The sequence below is a fragment of the Phalangium opilio genome, unplaced genomic scaffold (assembly GCF_054372755.1).
Source record: "Phalangium opilio isolate 3A_F unplaced genomic scaffold, DU_Popi_V2 ptg000024l_1, whole genome shotgun sequence".
Classification (NCBI taxonomy): Eukaryota; Metazoa; Arthropoda; class Arachnida; order Opiliones; family Phalangiidae; genus Phalangium; species Phalangium opilio.
Window position 1 is genome coordinate 464955 of NW_028324155.1, and position 18433 is coordinate 483387.

An 18433-nucleotide genomic window follows, 5' to 3' on the forward strand; every position below is an offset into this window, starting at 1 on the left:
TAACTTTATAATTAAATCGAATGCTTCTAGATTTAATTTGTTCCCAATCCTCCTAGTTCTTATATTACTAAGCCTCAACATTATTTTATAAAGAAAAAACTAAGAAGTCAGCGAAAAAAATTAAAAAGCGCGCGTCAGATTTAAAAATAGACATGGAGTAATAATACAATTTTAAACCGCTTTATGGCGGAAACGGTGTCGCCATCTAGTTACTGAAAGTCACGTGACAATGCAAAACATTTCGTAGAAAGAAACTACGGGAAACGTGGCGCCATCTATCGACCGAATTGTTAACTATATCTTCGATCTTTACTATTACGAGTATTATTTTATAAAAATTAATCCGGATTATAAATATAATCTGATTTATATTCTTTGGCTTAATTATGATTTAAATAAACTTAGAACTTGAGAGTAATTGAATAAAATTGTATTTGTTAAAAAAAAAAAAAAAAAGTTAGACAAAAAACTATTCGTGTTGTTTCCGTTAATACACTATTTGCAACTTTATATACTATTTAAATTTAATTAAAGAAGCATTTTTGGTCCTACCTCAGCTGATTCCAGATCCTTATTGTAAGATTTGGGCGGGAAACGCATAGCTTTAACAGATTGATTATGAATCTCCAAGCAAAATGATATTCTCTGATGAAAGGCAGCTTGGGGTTCACCCGTTCCGTAAACATCAATGTTCTCTTTTGATTGCATACAGCAACGTTCGTGATCAATTGTGGCTTCAATTACGCCATCACGAATAGCCTAAATAATAAAATTTAAAATTAAACCCTTAGTTAAAAAAAAAAAAAATAGAATAACATAAAAATAAACCCTTAGTTAAAAAAAAAATAGAATAAAATAAAAAAAACCCTTAGTTAAAAAAAAAATAGAATAAAATAAAAAAAAAACCCTTAGTTAAAAAAAAAAATAGAATAAAATAAAAAAAACCCTTAGTTAAAAAAAAATAGAATAAAATAAAAAAAACCCTTAGTTAAAAAAAAATAGAATAAAATAAAAAAACCCTTAGTTAAAAAAAAAATAGAATAAAATAAAAAAACCCTTAGTTAAAAAAAAAATAGAATAAAATAAAAAAAGCCTTAGTTAAAAAAAAATAGAATAAAATAAAATTATTAAAAAACCCTTAGTTAAAAAAAAATAGAATAAAATAAAAAAAAAACCCTTAGTTAAAAAAAAAATAGAAAAAAATAAAAAAACCCTTAGTTAAAAAAAAATAGAATAAAATAAAATTAAACCCTTAGTTAAAAAAAATAGAATAAAATAAAATTAAACCCTTAGTTAAAAAAAATAGAATAAAATAAAATTAAACCCTTAGTTAAAAAAAAATAGAATAAAATAAAATTAAACCCTTAGTTAAAAAAAATAGAATAAAATAAAAAAAACCCTTGGTTAAAAAAAAAATAGAATAAAATAAAAAAACCCTTGGTTAAAAAAAAATTAGAATAAAATAAAAAACCCTTAGTTAAAAAAAAAATACAATAAAATAAAAAAAACCCTTAGTTAAAAAAAAAAAATAAAATTAAAAAACCCTAGAAAAAAAAGAAGCAATTTTTGAATAATATACCTTGGCAACAATAAATTCTGAATCCTCCGAGCTATCAAGCTGCAATTTCTTGGCAACATCCTTCAGATCAATGCGAGAATAAGAAAGATTGATCATCCTAACTCCAGTCTTGATTACATTGTGTCTCAAACGAATAATCAAAGTGTAAGTGTGATCAGCTTGGAATTTAGGGGCAAATTTTTCCAAAGTTTCGTTAAATCTGGCCAAATTTCCGGTTCTAACAGCTTGGGTCAACTGGAAATAGGGCGCCAATGGACGGCGCAATGTTGGTTGCCTAAATAAGGCCCTATCCGGGATATCCCCCAATAGTAGCTCAACAGTAATAGCCAGTTTATTAACAGTTTGTCTAAATCCAACAGCTGTGGATTGAGGTGCCTTTCTGATGGCTTGAAGGAGGTTCTTATGAGCCTCGGAGTAATCCAATTGAATCGCTTTAATGCGCCCTAAATTAACAAAAATAATACTTTTAATTAACTTATTGATAGTTAGTGATGTAAGGTAAAAGTTTATTTTATACCTAAATAGTAGAGGAATCGCGCCCATTCATTGTTAGAAGCTAATTCGGGAAATACCGACTTTGAAACTAATTTTGACGCTTGTTCAAAGAGGTTGTAGTACAGATAGTTTCTTAATAAACAGTTTAATAAAACCGCTTGTCCCTCGTAATCATTTCTTAAAGTGGCTGTTCTAAGACGAGCGTGAAAGAAACCGCGAATTTTATCCAATTGGTTTGTTAGTTCGTAACAGCGTTGATGATAGAAATAGCATTTTGCTGCCAATGAATCCAAAGTTCTTCTGTTGTAATTTTGAAGCTTTTGCATCAGTTGATCAGAGCATTTCACAGCCTAAATTTTTATTGAATTATTAAATAATTAATATATATATATATAATATAATGCAATTAATAATAATTAATATATATATATAATATAATGCAATTAATAATAATTAATATATATATATAATATAATGCAATTAATAATAATTAATATATATATATATAATATAATGAAATTAATAATAATTAATATATATATATATAATATAATGAAATTAATAATAATTAATATATATATATATAATATAATGAAATTAATAATAATTAATATATATATATATATAATATAATGCAATTAATAATAATTAATATATATATATATATAATATAATGCAATTAATAATAATTAATATATATATATAATATAATGCAATTAATAATAATTAATATATATATATAATATAATGCAATTAATAATAATTAATATATATATATAATATAATGCAATTAATAATAATTAATATATATATATAATATAATGCAATTAATAATAATTAATATATATATATATAATATAATGTAATTAATAATAATTAATATATATATAATATAATGTAATTAATAATAATTAATATATATATAATATAATGTAATTAATAATAATTAATATATATATAATATAATGTAATTAATAATTAATATATATATAATATAATGTAATTAATAATAATTAATATATATAATATAATGTAATTAATAATAATTAATCATGTACAATTTTGGAAAAAATTTAGGCCTAATCTTAGTTTTGTAGGTTAAATACATTAATTATTAATATTATATTAATATAAAGCAAACCTACAGGTTCATAGCGCTCAGAATCAATAAGGTGAAGCAAAACGAGCAAATGAATGTAAGCATCAAGTTCCGGGAGAAGAGGAATTTGAGATGACTTTCCACTTCTAACTTTGAAGGGAACATTGGGACTATCAGTCTCCATAGGCTGGAATATTAAAGATAAGAGGTATAATTTAAATTATAATTAATATAAATAAGTGTTAATTACCTCTTCAATGAATGATAGAAGGGCTTCTTTTTGGGCAGCAGAATGGGTGTAATAAGCTGTTACCAGTTTACGTAAAACTCTGGAGTTAAGACGTTTTCTGGTTGAAACCAATGACCGGAGAATTCGCGTTATAAAACGAGGTTCTTTCGAGTTGATCGCCTTTTCGATATGTCTGGTATGTTCACGAATATCTTCCAGGGTCAATACATCAAGATCGGGTTTAACTACTGAAGCATCGGGTGGAGAACCAACACTTTCAGCATCTACTGGTTTCATCTCCACATCTTCAGTGGTTTCTGTTACCATTTTCACCATTGCTGGAGAATTATTACGTTAAAAATTATATTTAATTATTATAATGAAGGTTAATAACTATAAGAAAAGAGTTTAAATTTAAAAGATTTCCGATTAGTCATTAGTCAAACTAGAAATTCACCATTGACAAAAGCCAAGGCTTAAGTTTCAATTACGAATAAAACAGAACTATGCCAAAATACTTTAAATTTCAATGTAGCATACATTATAAATTAACGGTAAATACAATTAAAATTATCAAAAATACCTTTCGGTAGATTATTTCGAATATAAACCTGTTCAAAACTGCAATATTCACCACACTTTTATAAACCGCCGGGAAAATGACTAGTCACTTTTTTGTAACTCAAAAAAGTCTTCTGCTTCTGTTACGTCACAAACTCACAAAGAATAACAATAACCCCGTGACCTCTACTGTAGCCTATCATATTACGGTCTTTTAGAACGCAAAACTTTTAAATATAATTTCTACACGTGGTTATCTTTTAAAAAAATGAGTGAAACTACAACTGAAAATAAATCGAAAGGCATTGGTTTAGCAACTGTAGGAGTTTTAGGCGCTATTTCTGTAGGAATTACAGTTGTTTCATATTCATTTATTGCACCTGCCTTTCGTAAAATATGTTTACCCTATGTACCAGCTACAGACAATCAAGTTTCAAACGTTTTAAAGTTTTTAAAGCAACGAAAGGGTAAAGTACTGGACTTGGGAAGTGGAGATGGACGAATTGTCATAGAATCAGCCAAACTGGGTTTACCATCAGAAGGTGTTGAGTTAAACCCTTGGTTGGTCCTCTATTCCAAATTGAGCAGTTATAGAAATGGGGTTTCTAGTCTAACCAAGTTTCACAGAAGAGATTTGTTTAAAATGAACTTAAAAGAATACAACAACGTAGTTATATTTGGCGTTGATGAAATGGTAAATTAATCCACCTTATTCCCTTTCCTCGGAAGTTAGGCTTAGCAAGTTAGGCTTAGCTCGGGATTCATGGAGGTGAGTAACAGGAAGAAATTAGTCTGTCGTCTGCTACAAAAGCCAAAAATATGTACTGTAGCGGACGACAGACTAATTTCTTCCCGTTACTCACCCCCCCCCCCCCGTGAATGCCGCGCTAAGCCTAACTTCCAGCGAAAGGGAATAAGGTGGATTGTTGTTGTTCTTTTAAGAAAAGTTTAATAATTAATTTCTTTCAGATGCCACAAATAGAGGAAAAAGCAGCCAAAGAACTAAATCCTGGAAGTTGCATGATTGTTTGTCGATTTCCTTTACCAAATTGGAAACCAACTGCAGTTCATGAAGAAGGAATAGATTCTGTCTGGGTTTATGAATTTAACAAACAAACAAAATAAATAAATAAGAAATATTTTCCAATTTTAGTAATTTAATTTTAATTTTATTTATTATCTGTACAATAACAACATGTCAGCAACAAAAAAAAAAAAAGAAACAGCCTATGAAATTTCTTACAAACCTAATTAAATTAAAATCCTATTTGAAATTAATAAATAAAAATCTATGTTACTTTGATGAATCTTTGACTTTTTCTTTGATTTTTTGTTGTAAAAACTGAACTTTTTTCACTGTTGTTGAATAGGTATTGAACTCTTGTAATAATACCTGAAGAAAATTGCATAATTAGCCTTATTCCTGATCAGCGCCACCTACCCATAGCGGCGACTTTGAGAACTACTGTAATCAGCAAGCCAACCAGATGTCGCTAAAATCTGGTGACGTCACTGACGGGCACTCTCAGGGTCTTACCAAAAATGACGTCACCAGATTTTAGCGACATCTGATTGGCTTGCATGTTACAGTAGTTCTCAAAGTCGCCGCTATGGGTAGGTGGCGCTGATCAGGAATAAGGCTAATTAAATGCTAAAACATCATAATTTAATCAAAATAATTAATAAACATACCTCAATCACGGAATAACTATGTTTTCCTAATATTCTAACAGCTAAAGCACTGGCACCGGTTAAATTTGACGAATTTAGAGTTAGGTCTTTGAAATCCCATATTAACAAAGCAATTCTGTAAAAAAAATAGTCCTGAGTCACTCAAATTGAAATTATTAACTTAAAGAGTTAAAACCTTATTTAAATTTAATTACCTTTGACAACCTTTAGGTAAAGGTTTAATTCCATGATCTCCCCCATTTTTTATTCCATATTCAATTATAGGTATTGGATTGCCTTTTTGGTCAATTATAAATTCGGCATCTGAAAGAATTAATTAGAACCATTGTTAATTAATAATTAATTAACACCTTGAAAATTAATTTTTTTTTAAAAAAAAATCTTACCAATTACAAAACCAAAATTGCTAACCAAATTTGTGGCTAAAAACTTTCCTCTGGGTACAAAATTATTTAAGGCATCTAAAACAGATTCCTTTCCGCTTTTAATATCAGAGGATACCGTTGTTATCTCCTAAATAAGATAAGAATTCATTGCAATGGTCATGTACCAACAATGGTGGTATCGATATAATACCTCCAATTTACTTAAGATTGACTCCATTTGTAATTTAACAGTTGGAAATTCAGTCTTAATTACAGCGTAGATGTTTTGAAGTTTATACTTAATATTGGGATTATGAGAGGCAATTGATCCTTTGAAAGATTTGAGTTAGATGGTTAATTAGCCTTATTCCTGATCAGCGCCATCTACCCATAGCGGTGACTTTGAGAACTACTGTAAGCGGCAAGCCAATCAGATGTCGCTAAAATCTGGTGACGTCATTTTTGGTAAGACCCGAGAGTGCCAGTTAGTGACGTCACCAGATTTTAGCGACATCTGATTGGCTTGCCGCTTACAGTAGTTCTCAAAGTCGCCGCTATGGGTAGGTGGCGCTGATCAGGAATAAGGCTAATTAAGTTTTAAGGGTATTATCATGGATGAAGAATGCGCGTGAGGAAATTTGTTTTCACTCTACAGGATAGGCAACTCCCTATCTCAAGCGACAGAATATTCTGTATACACTCTGTTACAACGTCGGTTGTCAGCACGCGCAAAACTATTTCTCTATGTAACGTAGCTTTGTACGTGCTGTCAAGAGACAAAAAACTTCAGGATCTTCAGGATTTAAAATATCCGCGAGTTTTTTAGCTCGAGTGCACGGACCTCTAGGCCTTAGTTTCAAATACGTGTGAAATTGCATACAGTCTACTACACGTATTTGAAACTAAGGCCTAGAGGTCCGTGCACTCGAGCTAAAACACTCGCGGATATTTTAAATCCTGAAGATCCTGAAGTTTTTTGTCTCTTGACAGCACGTACAAAGCTACGTTACATAGAGAAATAGCTTTACGCGTGCTGACAACCGACGTTGTAACAGAGTGTATACAGAATATTCTGTCGCTCGAGATAGGGAGTTGCCTATCCTGTAGAGTGAAAACAAATTTCCTCACGCGCATCCTTCATCCATGGTATTATAAATTATATAATTACTTAATAATGGCTCAAAGAATGAAGGTTTCATGATAGATGAAACGTGATTTTCATTAGCTCTGGATAAGAGACAAAGAGACCAGACTACATCCAACCAAATTAGACTGGTTAATTTTTCAGGGTGTAAATTTTGGTTGATAGTTTCAAATAATTTATCAGCATCCTCTGGTTGATAATCTACTCTCGCTAAAGCTAATAAACAAGCTACATATTCTTGGGGACGGCATTCCTCTGGTTTATTTAAAATCCATTGTGTGCAAGCCTCTAATAAACCTTTTTAATGACACACGCAGAAATTTAACCCTTCTTCTTTACTTTGTACTTAACATAATTAATCCCTAATTAATAATTACCAGGATGTTTCCATTTCATTCTACCGCAACAAGTAAGGATACTTGTAATTGTGTTTTTCTTGGTGGTCTCATTTATGTCTGGAATCAAATCATTAGAGATTCTCTGTAATAAAGCCACATCGGGGAAATTCAACATGTTTAAAGCGTAAAGAAAATCAATATTTTGTTTCAAGGTAAGTCTTTCCGGTTTTTGATTGACATGGTACGAGATAGACCTCAACAATGGAGTGGGTCTTCGTTTTCTCTGGGCCAAAGTTGAAAGAAGTTTTTGTAATTCATTTAAAGTCATCTTGTCAGTTAAGTCTAGAGCTCGGTCTTCCAATTTGCATAAGAACTCTTCATTGAATTTTGAACTGATTTCAAACATTTTCAAGATGGTTAAAGTGTCATTAATCTCAATCCAACGTTTTTTAATGAGAGAAATGACTTCTTGGACAACTTTCTTTTGTAAATCTGTTTCTTGATGGTTTACGTGAAAAGATAAACAAATGCTCAAGGCTTTCAAGTTCATTCTACGTGTTTGCCATAGTAATTCATTTTCCAAGGATGAAACTAATTTGGATTCAGGTTCCAATTTTAATTCCAAAATGCTTCTTACACCATTTACTAACAGAACATGGTTGATGTCTTTGCAATGCTTCTCAAATGATTCGCATAGTTTTTGAAACTTAGCATTGCTTTTAAGTTCATCAGGGTCTACTTCACCTCTCGCGGCTAACTTACTTAATGAGGTCAGAATGGCAACAACCCTAGCGGGTCCCATACTTTTCATCCCGCTGTCTACATCTATTAACCAATCATTGATACCATTCTTCATGGGTACTTCTGACCCTGTTACACTTGACTCTTCTTTACTCATTATTTTTCGAAGATCTACACTTTCAGTAGTGGGTCCTCTTATAGTGCTGAATCTGGGGTTATCTCTGGAGAAAGTCTTTCTGCGATTTATATTTATATAAATATCGGAATAGTTTTTGAAACCAGTATTGATGTTACAAGCTGAAGCTCCAACACAAGGAGGCACGAAAGTCAAAGGCTTAGATAACATCATTCGCCGAAGTAATAAGGCCATTTTAATTTAATAAAGTACCGTATTTAATTAGACTTGATTTTAGGGACACTTAGAAAGTTGAATTAGAAAACAAAATAAAGGAGTCGAATTTATAATATTTTCATTGTTAATTATTTTAATGTTATATAACGTAACTCCCAGCCTTCGCACGAGTCGCCGACTCGCTACTTGTTAAGCCTATATTCGTCTGCTTATTTGTTTGTACAGGATCTTGCGCAGTGCCCATTGCGCACCCGGCAAATGATACCGAATCCCCGCGCAATTTAATGCCTTTCCCGTAACGTTCTTAGAAAAGTGACAGATTCTTCTCTTTGACTGTATTTGGCTCGATTGGAAGATAACGTGTAGTGTCAACTCCATGCAAATTGCGTGAATTTTACAAATTTCTAATTAATTCAGAATTCTTTTAGGTTTATTTTACCTCATCTTGATTTTCCAATACTAAAAAGCAGTAAAAACAATACATAGGTCTAATAGTCTTAAAAATTCGAGAAAAACGATCCAAGAAAATAATAGGTCTATTCCATGTTTCCCAACTTCAAAATTGGTACTCCATTAAGGTATAGGCGACCTCTGCTATAAAGAATTTTATTATTTTTCGCTAACTGTCAGTTAATTAACGGTTTTCTAAATATGATTAAAATATCAATTTATATTTTATGTCATTACAAAATCTTTTGGAAATGCTCCACGTCTTTGTTTTATTCTCGGCTAGATGACGGCCGGTATATAATCCGTTAGGTATAAAGTAGTCAAAAACACGTTTACTGTCGGCTGGGAGTGGTGGCGCACTCCTGTAACCCTGCTTCTGGGGGGCGAAATTAGAGGCTCGCAATGCCATTATAATAGGTTACGTTAGACCATTCACTTTGGTGACAAAGCCGCACCACTGTCAACCACTGAAAAACACCACTGAAACTACGAAGCGCTGGGGGCGTCGTCCCACCGGGAAGAGGAAGTTAGAATCCCGGAAGGGGAAGTTAGGTTCCCGGAAGGGAATGTTCCCGAGGAAGGGGATCTCAGTCAGCGTCCCGGAAGGGAGTGTCCCCGAGGAAGGGAAAGTCAGGGTCCCGGAAGGGAGTGTCCCACATGAGTTTGGGAAGTTGAAAATCCGGTCAAGGAAAAGAGTTGCATCCCTATGGAAGTTAGTGTTGTAGAGGCGGCGTTCACAGAATGCCGCGACCCCCACGTGGAAGAGCGAAGGTGGTGGATGGATGTTTGGAAGACAGTAGAGAAAGAGAAGGCAGTAACCTGGCGCGAAACTCTAATTTTTTTTATTTATTTCGACTTCACCTTTAAACTATATTTAATTCTCGGGAGAAATAACATCTTGTTTACAAGTCGCCGAATAATCTTTTGAAAAAATCACTGTCAGCCGATTACCCTAGTATTTCTATATACATCCGATACAAATAAATGGACGCGAAATGGAGACTCTAATCAGTACCACTTTTATGGAAGGAGCTCTAATTGGTCCGAATGGATTTTAGCAGTGAACTAAGGCACAAACGAAAGGAGAATGCGATTAAGTCCATGTCGTATCATATACAGTCCTTGCAATGTAAAAGAGGAGAAAGGCGACATCTAGAAGCTATTTAATTCCAGAACACTTAAATTAATCAGATTTTAAATTCATTCAAAAATACTAAAACACTTAGCTTAATTTATTATATTTGTAACAGAAATTTTCGATTTAAATTCTTAAGTATTTTTGTGTATTTTTCCGCCGGACTTGGTAGAGATAAAGACGGGCCTAAGAGTATTTTAGTATCGGGCCCTCCAAAAAGGGATTGCAATCATAGGATGCAAAAAACACCTTCTATACGCAGCTGGGAATGGTGGCGCATTCCTGTAACCCCGCTTCTGGGGAGCTAAATTAGGGGATCGCAATGCTAAATAATAGGTAATGTAAGACCATTTCACTCTGGTGTTTATATCCGCACCACTGTCAACTATCCGATATCCACTGCCAAGCCTCGAAGCGGAAGGGAAGAACCCTGATTAATCACATAAAAATAATGCTAATCTCAGTACTTCAAGCAATCGCAACTCCTCCACGTTTCTAACGGGCAAGTCCCTTAAGTTCATCCTCCCCAAGTGGAATGGCGAAAGTGGTGGCTGAAGTGGAAGGCAGTAAAGAGAGTGGTGGCTATTACCTGGCGACGCGAGACTCTAATTTTTTTCTTCAGTCAAAAAATTAACTTCATCGAAGAATTCTTATGTAAAATATTTAACCCTCTAGAAGTTGATCGACAAAAGTTTGAAATTATTTTTTCTATGATTCACTTATCGTGACACTCCTTGAAAACATCATAATAGGGTTTTCCCACTTTTACGAATCTTGGTTTTCCCAACCATACGCCCACATGCAACGGCCACTTGTAGTAGCGATGTAATAGTGTATGTATATAGGTTTTAGAGATCACAACTGAATGTTCAGTCTCTGCAAAGCTTCTATAGCGACATGTTAGTAAAAATCTCCTCCTTTTCTTTGTACTAAGTTGCTAACCTAATATTTACATTAACAGAAATAAGATGCTACGACTAAGAATTGTAATTGCCGTCCTGATTGTGTTAATCGGATTAACAATAACCGACGCAATCTCTTGCTCGGGTGAATTTTGTAGGGAATATTTTAAATGCGATGACGTATCTGTGTCCGATTGCAATAGCAAAGGGGGAAACGTAGAACCCAATTCTACTTATTGTAGTTGTTGTCCAGCTTGTATAATAAGATTAGGTACTGGTTCGTTATAATTTTAGGAGAAATGAAGAATTTTTCGAATACGTAGTCTTCAAACTCGGGGGCATTGATACCATTTACACCAGGAGGACAGGCTACCAGGCGGACAAGTGCAGCACCAAATAGCAGCGTCTCCTGGTGTAAATGGTATCAATCCTCCTAGTCTGAAAACTATGTATAACCCTATTAATGTTATAGGAGAAGGAGCAACATGCGAAGTAACAGAACTAGCGGGCTCAGCACCACCGACTACAATTTGCGATGACAAACAAGGTCTGGTATGCCAAACAGGAAGTTCAACTGGTGTCTTTCGATCAGGAACATGCGTCAAGAAGACCGGTTAAAAATTTGAAATAAACTTAAGCTCTTGCATAATTATATCGAACGTTTCTTTAAATACGAAACAAGACAGCTAATTAATCGCGTGGTGATCTTTTGTTTAGTTACATTTCTGTGATTTGGTAGATTACTAAGATATCATATTTCTCAACCAAATCCCTGTTAATGAGGTTTTGGAAAACATGATTGAATCTTTAAAAATCTATTATGAAATCCCGTATATGGAATTAAGCCTACTCTGGAATCTGGATACAAAAAAAAAAACTTGGTTGTAAAATGGTCAAGGCATGGCCATTGGCCAACCATGGTCCATGTTTACTTGCCAATTAAGAAAAAAGCGACATCTACAGGCCAAAACAATTTAACTTACAATCAAATTAATCTGTATTTAATTATTATTTTCAAAAACACTAAAACATTTACTTATTTTTATTGGTTTTTGTTAAATTAAATTTGTCATTTAAATAATTAAGTATTGAAATCGCGACTTCTTGTTTGTTTTCTCACCTGACTTGGTAGAGGTAAAGGATGGCCCTAAGACCCTCCTAACCCTTAAGAAGGTACAGCATGCATAAAAACCCCTGGACCTTCAGCTGGGAATAGTGGCGCATTCCTGTAACCCCGCTTCTGGGGAGCTGAATTAGAGGATCGTAATGCTAATTAAAGGGTTACGTAAGACCATTCACTCTTGGTGTGTTAATCCGCACCACTGTTGTCTATCCGAAGTTCGTTGCTTGAACTTCGAAGCGGAAGGGAGACTCCTGATTTATCGCATATAACTAATGAAGAATTTGTTGGGTAATAGAATCCCAGGGCATTGGTCCCAGTTTGTAATAGGGCATAGGTCCCTCAGTGTCAGGGCATAGTCCCTTGGTTTCAGGGCATAGATCCCTTTGTGTGCGGGGCATGGTTCCCCTAAGTTGAAAACTCTCCCCAAGTGGAACGGCGAAGGCGGCAACTGAAGTTGGTGACAGTAAGGAGAGTGATGGCAGTAACCTGGCGCGCGAGACTCTAATTTTTCTTTAGCTCCAAAATGTAACGTCATTAAATAATTTTTCATAAAGAATAACCAATCTCAATTTTTAACCATTTTAGTAAACCTTGAAACATTAACTTTGCTTTGAAATATAACAAACATCTCAAACGTTTTTACTATTTTCTACGATTTACGAAAAGAGGAAAAAAATTATGCTAAACTAGAAATGGCACCTAATAGTGTCGCGGCCATTGTATCCCGCTTCTGGGGAGCTAAATTAGGGGATCGCAATGCTAAATTATAGGTAACGTAAGACCATTTCACTCTGGTCTGTATATCTGCACCACTGCCCAGCTGCGAAGCGGAAGGGAAGAACCATGGATGAAACAAGGATAGCCGACTCTAGCTTTGGCTGTAGTACCCGATTTTCGAAACGCGACCGTGGCGCCCCCTTTTTGTCGTACGGAAAAACTGGGGGATATTAACATTGGGGAAACTAGTCCCTTGCCCCCCGTGCATCTAATTATGTTCCGTACGAGAGCTAGAGGCCGCTAGAAGCACTAGCTTCTGCAACGCTTCTGTCATGCCTCTACCGGACGTTTACGGAAACTACCGGAGTCGACTCTCCTTACTTCCTCCCTGGAAGAACCCTGATTAATCACATAAAATTAATGTTAATCTCAGCACTACAAACAACGACAAAAATTGAAGATTCATAAATCCTCCCCAAGTGGAATAGCGAAAGTGGTGGCTGAAGTGAAAGGGAGTATAGAACAGTTACCTGGCGACGCGAGACTCTAATTCTTTTGTTTCTTTAAAAAAATTAACTTCAAGAATTTTCATGTAAAATAGAAATATCAAAGACTTTTTAACCCTCTAGAAAACTATAATTTTAGGAGAAATGAATTATTTTTCGAATACATAGTTTTCAAAACTGGTGTCTTTCGATCAGGCAATTTAATGAGCCTGGCTTAATGTAACCAGGGAGGAAGTAAGGAGAGTCGACTCCGGTAGTTTCCGTAAACGTCCGGTAGAGGCATGACAGAAGCGTTGCAGAAGCTAGTGCTTCTAGCGGCCTCTAGCTCTCGTACGGAACATAATTAGATGCACGGGGGGCAAGGGACTAGTTTCCCCAATGTTAATATCCCCCAGTTTTTCCGTACGACAAAAAGGGGGCGCCACGGTCGCGTTTCGAAAATCGGGTACTACAGCCAAAGCTAGAGTCGGCTATCCTTGTTTCATCCATGATGTAACGTTTTTAATAAAACAAAAGGCAGCTCCCTGTATTTGGTAATTTGACTGAATTGGAAGATAACATTTAGTGTCAACTCCAAAACACATCAATGAATTTCAACCAATTTTTAATTATTCATTAAAATTCTACCTTTATTTTACCTCATTATTCATGCTCCAATACTAAAATACAGTAAACTAGTAAAGTCTAAAAAATCGAAGGAAAGCGCTGCGAGAAAAATAGGCCTTGGTCTATTCCATGTTTACAATTTTTAAAATTCGTATTCCGCTAAGGAAGGGGCGACCTCTGGTAGGCCTATAAAGAATTTTTATTATTTTTCGCTAACATCCAAATAATTAATTGTGTTGAAAAATGAATAAAACACAAATTAATATTTAATGTAATTTATTGGATAATTAACTGTTATTGGATAATAACCTTAGACTCTATATGACAAGTTAGATATAAAATAGTCAAAAATATGTCTTTTAACGGCTGGGAGTAGTGGCGCACTCCTGTAACCCCGCGTCTGGGGAGCGAAATTAGAGGCTCGTTAACCATTAAATAGGTTATGTAAGACCACTCGCTACGGTAGTTTCGAGCCGCATTCCAAATCCAACTGCCTCGATAAACGTAGGAAGAGCAGAGATGGCCTCAACATGGAAGAGTTCTTACCTCACCATGGATGAGTGCCCGCTTACCTGAACGGAAACACTCAGCCGAGGGAGCAATTTGCACCCGGTTGAGACGTCGCAAGCGCTTAACGGAATTGGATCCCCGAGCGGTATACCAGTATTCCAAAGTGCAGGCCAATTGCGATAGTACTGTCGAGGACAGTGTGGCGACTTGGTGGGGACTTGATACTACCTAGCAAGATGGCGATAACCTTGGCGCGAAACTCTAATTTTTGAAAAAAAAATATCGAATTTACAACTAAATCAAACTCAATCAATGAAAAAAGCATTAGCGAAGGTGTGAAAATAAAAGAATAAAGATGCATATAAAGGTTTTTTTTTCACAAATTTATAATTTTGTATATAAAGGAACTGAGTTACCCACTGGCGAATGTTCATACATACATATGCAAGAGCTCTTTGATAAGGTAAGATTTTAAGTTAAAATATTCAAATTGTGGCCATGATCGAAGGATGAATGGTTTTTCTTCGCATTTTGAAATGGTCAAAGGTCTATGGACTAAAAATGTTATAAGTCTATGTCGTATCATGAACGCTAGATACAGCGGCGTTCGTGGTCGTCATGATTAGTCCATGTTCACTTGTCAGTTAAGAAAAAAGCGACATCTACAGGCCAACATGCTTTAACATACAACCAAATTAGTCTGTATTTAATTATTTTTTCAAAAACACTGAAACTTTTACTTAATTTTATTCATTTTTGCTGATTAAAATTTGTCATTTAAACAATTAAGTATTGAAATCGCGACTTCTTGTTTGCTTTCCCACCGGCCTTGGTAGAGGTAAAAGATGGAAGTCCCAAGACCCTCAAAACCCCTAAGAAGGGGCAGCATGCATAAAACCACAAGGACCTTCAGCTGGGAATGGTGGCGCATTCCTGTAACCCCGCTTCTGGGGAGCTGAATTAGAGGATCGTAATGCTAATTAAAGGGTTACGTAAGACCATTCACTCTTGGTGTGTTTATCCGCATCACTGTTATCTATCCGATGTACGTTGCTTGAACTTCGAAGCGGAAGGGAGACCCTTGATTAATCGCATAAAACTAATGAATGAGAGAAATGGGACTTCAAGAATTAAGACAAAACTGAATTTGGTTGGGTAAAAAAAGCCCAGGGCGTTGGTCCCAGTTTGAAGTTAATAGGAAGGGCGTGTTTTTACTAGGGCATTGCCACTTCTTGTGCTTCATAAAAGTTAACAAACTCTCCCCATGTGGAACGGCGAAGGTGGCGACTGAAGTTGGGTAACAGTAAAGAGAGTGGTGGCAGTAGTCTGGCACGCGAGACTTTAATTTTTAAATTATTTTGGTAGAAAAGAATTTGTAAGCCTAGAATATCCATTTTCAAAGATTATTTAACCCTCTAGAAATATGGCAAACGCATACATAGTTTTCAGACTTGGAGGACTGATACTTTTTACATCAGGAGACCAGTCCTTCTAGTCTGAAAACTACTTTTATATATACGTTTGAAATAAGACAAATGTATGTGAAATCCTTGAAATATGAAACCATTGATGATGAATCATTGCACGGAGTGTTAAAACTCCATGCTTTTATAATTCCCTTTTAGTGACACTGAAATGAAACAGAATAATAGGGTTTTCTCTCTTCTACTAACGTTTGGTTTTTCCAGGCATACGTCGTTATGCAACGGTGTACTTGTTATAACGTCATAAAAGTGCGTGCGTAGGTAAAATTCTCCTTGAAGGCTTTAATTTGAATTTTTTAATTTTCAGTCTCTACAAAGCTTCTCTTACGACAGGTAGGTTAAAATTTTATCCATTTAGACAAAGTAAGTTGCTAACCAAATAATTACGTTAACAGAAATAAGATGCTACAATTAAGAATTCTAATTGCCGTCCTGATTGCGTTAATCGGTTTAACATTAACCGAAGCGCGTATCCCGTGCACGCCACAATATTGTTCTTTTAAATGCGATGACGTATCTGTGTCCGATTGCAATAGCAAAGGGGGAAACGTAGAACCCAATTCTACATCTTGTAAATGTTGTCCAGCTTGTATTGTTAGATTAGGTATTGGTTTGTCATATTATAAAATAAAGAATTTTTCAAATAACGTCATTTAATATGTTATAGGAGAAGGAGCAGAGTGCTCTCAACTAAAAATAGTTGGTGGACCTCCACCGACTACATTTTGTGATGACAGACAAGATCTGGTATGCCAAAGAGGTAAATGCGTCAAGAATTAAGCCAAGGTCATAAAGTTTCAACCTAATTTTTTTGTACATCTGAAATAAACTTAAGTTATTTGCATACTTATATCGTAAAGTGCTACTTTTCATTATTGACTAAACAAATATATACGTACCTATAATGAAATCACACATTGACCTTTAGTTACATTTTTTGCTATTTGATAGGTTGCTAAAGATCATTTCGTAATGGTAGAGTAACACCTCAAAACAATTTAACCACCTGCCATTGGGGTTTAGGAAAAAAAAAATTAAATCTATCAAAATCTATTATGAAAACCCGTATGTCATTAAGCCTACTGTGGAAGCTTGGAATGGACCAAAATTAATTCATTTTAATAGCTAAGGAAGTAGGAATAAAACCGCTTCCGGCGAGCTTGGCTAGAGGAATGCAACGTCATGTACCATTCCTGAAAAGACCGTGAGAATTATTAAATGTCTCGTACACTTAGCCATAAGCCGTCAAGTACTTTATCCAGGCTACCATACGGAGGAGTCAGCCCAAAGGATAGTAGTGGGAGGTCAGTTACTTAACAAGTTCAGCTGGCGATGGTCGCGAATGGGCAAAGTGAGGCTTAATCTAATTACAAACACCTTTTTCAAAGAAACCCATTATATTTGGTAGCAAATACTCGATATAGCGAGTGTACATGACGCAGTCAACGAACGCGGGAAACGAAGGTTTTCGCGATATATTTATCTCATAATAAAATTTAAGGTTGCCCAGGTGTTTTGAATTCAACAGTACTTCTATATGGGTTTATTCTGTATAGAAAAAAGTGTCGCATGCTATAGTATATAATATCAGTTCCAGTACTCCATCAGTTTATACACCGGCAACGCTCTTATATTGTTCGCTCAGTTTTTGCGTTTACAATATACAGAACACCAAAATGCGTAGCGAAACAATTCAAATTATTGTTTTGGCTGTAGTGGGCGGAAGTTTAATTTCGCAAGCTATTGTTTGCATCCCTGGCGAATGCAAGCAGGTATGTGACACGGTGTCCGTAAGTGACTGCCAAATGCAGAATGGGAATGTCGAACCGAACTCGACAATTTGCGAATGTTGTCCGGCATGCATAGTACGATTAGGTAAATATTTTGAGTCCATTTTCATTTAAATCGTCTCTCTTTTGTATTTAATTATTAATAATTTTTAATTTAAAATTGTAGGCGAGGGACAGAAGTGTTCATTTGTGGTTACAGAATTACGGGGTGCTCCTCCTCCAACCGTGAAATGCGACGATAAGCAGAATTTGTTTTGCAATATGAACAATACATGCGTTAAGATCTCCGCGCCTTCAGAATCGTCCGGGAAAGCATCAACATACGAGTGAATATTTCGAAAACAGTCCTTGAATGAATATATTTTAACCCTAATTCCTTAGGTTGAACATAATATGTCGGCTATAAATTTATACAGGAATACATACAGCTAATTATAATTATCGCGTAGCGGTTTTCTCAACGTATCTAGGCGGATTTTGTGGGAAGAGCTATAGACTAATCATTATACATGACGAAATTAAAATGGGATATATGGGCACAATGATACTTATTAGCTGCAATGTATTCCTGGTTTATAAAACTATATCTTACTATTAGACATACTTTCAAATATC

At 34.8% G+C, this 18433-nt stretch overlaps 6 protein-coding genes and 1 long non-coding RNA gene across 8 annotated transcripts in view; 5 read left to right on the forward strand and 2 right to left on the reverse strand.

Moving 5' to 3' along the window:
* The window catches only part of Rpn3 (regulatory particle non-ATPase 3), a 36762-nt gene extending 32620 nt beyond the window's left edge, over window positions 1-4142 (reverse strand). Inside the window, exons 1-6 of the mRNA XM_089867601.1 lie at window positions 3986-4142; window positions 3424-3740; window positions 3220-3360; window positions 2097-2424; window positions 1580-2022; window positions 553-759 (exon numbers count right to left, since the gene is read on the reverse strand). Coding sequence (XP_089723727.1) covers window positions 553-759; window positions 1580-2022; window positions 2097-2424; window positions 3220-3360; window positions 3424-3738 — 1434 coding nt within the window. The 5' untranslated portion in view covers window positions 3739-3740; window positions 3986-4142. The remainder of the gene's footprint in view (window positions 1-552; window positions 760-1579; window positions 2023-2096; window positions 2425-3219; window positions 3361-3423; window positions 3741-3985) is intronic.
* Window positions 4119-5270, forward strand: LOC149691963 (ATP synthase subunit C lysine N-methyltransferase). Its single transcript, XM_089867602.1, has 2 exons — window positions 4119-4657; window positions 4933-5270. Exons 1-2 carry the CDS (start codon window positions 4232-4234, stop codon window positions 5086-5088), a joined length of 582 nt encoding a protein of 193 aa, XP_089723728.1. The 5' UTR covers window positions 4119-4231; the 3' UTR covers window positions 5089-5270.
* Window positions 5103-8940, reverse strand: LOC149691964 (FAST kinase domain-containing protein 4). The gene is made up of 7 exons (XM_089867600.1): window positions 7542-8940; window positions 7189-7461; window positions 6232-6350; window positions 6042-6168; window positions 5850-5958; window positions 5656-5770; window positions 5103-5356 (listed from the first exon to the last, which is right to left on the reverse strand). Exons 1-7 carry the CDS (start codon window positions 8611-8613, stop codon window positions 5258-5260), a joined length of 1914 nt encoding a protein of 637 aa, XP_089723726.1. The 5' UTR covers window positions 8614-8940; the 3' UTR covers window positions 5103-5257.
* Window positions 8941-10372: 1432 nt separating this feature from the next.
* Window positions 10373-12715, forward strand: LOC149691965 (fungal protease inhibitor-1-like). Of its 2 annotated transcripts, XM_089867604.1 has the most exons (3): window positions 10375-11079; window positions 11142-11353; window positions 11555-12715. In XM_089867604.1, exons 2-3 carry the CDS (start codon window positions 11149-11151, stop codon window positions 11698-11700), a joined length of 351 nt encoding a protein of 116 aa, XP_089723730.1. In that variant the 5' UTR covers window positions 10375-11079; window positions 11142-11148; the 3' UTR covers window positions 11701-12715. The 2 variants fall into 2 exon arrangements, with proteins under 2 accessions (XP_089723729.1, XP_089723730.1); XM_089867603.1 differs by having other exon boundaries at window positions 10373-11353.
* Window positions 12716-14379: 1664 nt separating this feature from the next.
* On the forward strand, window positions 14380-15800 carry LOC149691966 (uncharacterized). Its single transcript, XR_016382574.1, has 3 exons — window positions 14380-14877; window positions 14949-15007; window positions 15381-15800. It is a non-coding gene; the product is annotated as an uncharacterized LOC149691966 (long non-coding RNA).
* Window positions 15801-16244: 444 nt separating this feature from the next.
* LOC149691967 (fungal protease inhibitor-1-like) lies at window positions 16245-16885 on the forward strand. Its single transcript, XM_089867523.1, has 4 exons — window positions 16245-16277; window positions 16336-16361; window positions 16424-16632; window positions 16696-16885. Exons 1-4 carry the CDS (start codon window positions 16245-16247, stop codon window positions 16806-16808), a joined length of 381 nt encoding a protein of 126 aa, XP_089723649.1. The 3' UTR covers window positions 16809-16885.
* An 819-nt stretch (window positions 16886-17704) lies between these two features.
* Window positions 17705-18148, forward strand: LOC149691968 (uncharacterized). The gene is made up of 2 exons (XM_089867605.1): window positions 17705-17903; window positions 17985-18148. The coding sequence occupies exons 1-2, from the start codon at window positions 17705-17707 to the stop codon at window positions 18146-18148; spliced, it is 363 nt and encodes a 120-aa protein (XP_089723731.1).
* Window positions 18149-18433: the final 285 nt, after the last annotated feature.

Bases quoted from the DNA above. Each gene is read 5' to 3' on its own strand.
- LOC149691968 (XM_089867605.1), top strand. From the start codon at position 17,705: ATGCGTAGCGAAACAATTCAAATTATTGTTTTGGCTGTAGTGGGCGGA. The intron at 17,904-17,984 runs GTAAATATTTTG...TTAAAATTGTAG, and splicing joins GGCATGCATAGTACGATTAG to GCGAGGGACAGAAGTGTTCA.
- LOC149691963 (XM_089867602.1), top strand. From the start codon at position 4,232: ATGAGTGAAACTACAACTGAAAATAAATCGAAAGGCATTGGTTTAGCA. The intron at 4,658-4,932 runs GTAAATTAATCC...AATTTCTTTCAG, and splicing joins TATTTGGCGTTGATGAAATG to ATGCCACAAATAGAGGAAAA.
- LOC149691967 (XM_089867523.1), top strand. From the start codon at position 16,245: ATGCAACGGTGTACTTGTTATAACGTCATAAAA. The intron at 16,362-16,423 runs GTAGGTTAAAAT...TTACGTTAACAG, and splicing joins CAAAGCTTCTCTTACGACAG to AAATAAGATGCTACAATTAA. The intron at 16,633-16,695 runs GTATTGGTTTGT...AATATGTTATAG, and splicing joins AGCTTGTATTGTTAGATTAG to GAGAAGGAGCAGAGTGCTCT.
- LOC149691964 (XM_089867600.1), bottom strand. From the start codon at position 8,613: ATGGCCTTATTACTTCGGCGAATGATGTTATCTAAGCCTTTGACTTTC. The intron at 7,462-7,541 runs GTAATTATTAAT...GTCATTAAAAAG, and splicing joins AATGAAATGGAAACATCCTG to GTTTATTAGAGGCTTGCACA. The intron at 6,351-7,188 runs GTAATTATATAA...AATCTTTCAAAG, and splicing joins ATTCTTTGAGCCATTATTAA to GATCAATTGCCTCTCATAAT.
- LOC149691965 (XM_089867603.1), top strand. From the start codon at position 11,149: ATGCTACGACTAAGAATTGTAATTGCCGTCCTGATTGTGTTAATCGGA. The intron at 11,354-11,554 runs GTACTGGTTCGT...TTAATGTTATAG, and splicing joins AGCTTGTATAATAAGATTAG to GAGAAGGAGCAACATGCGAA.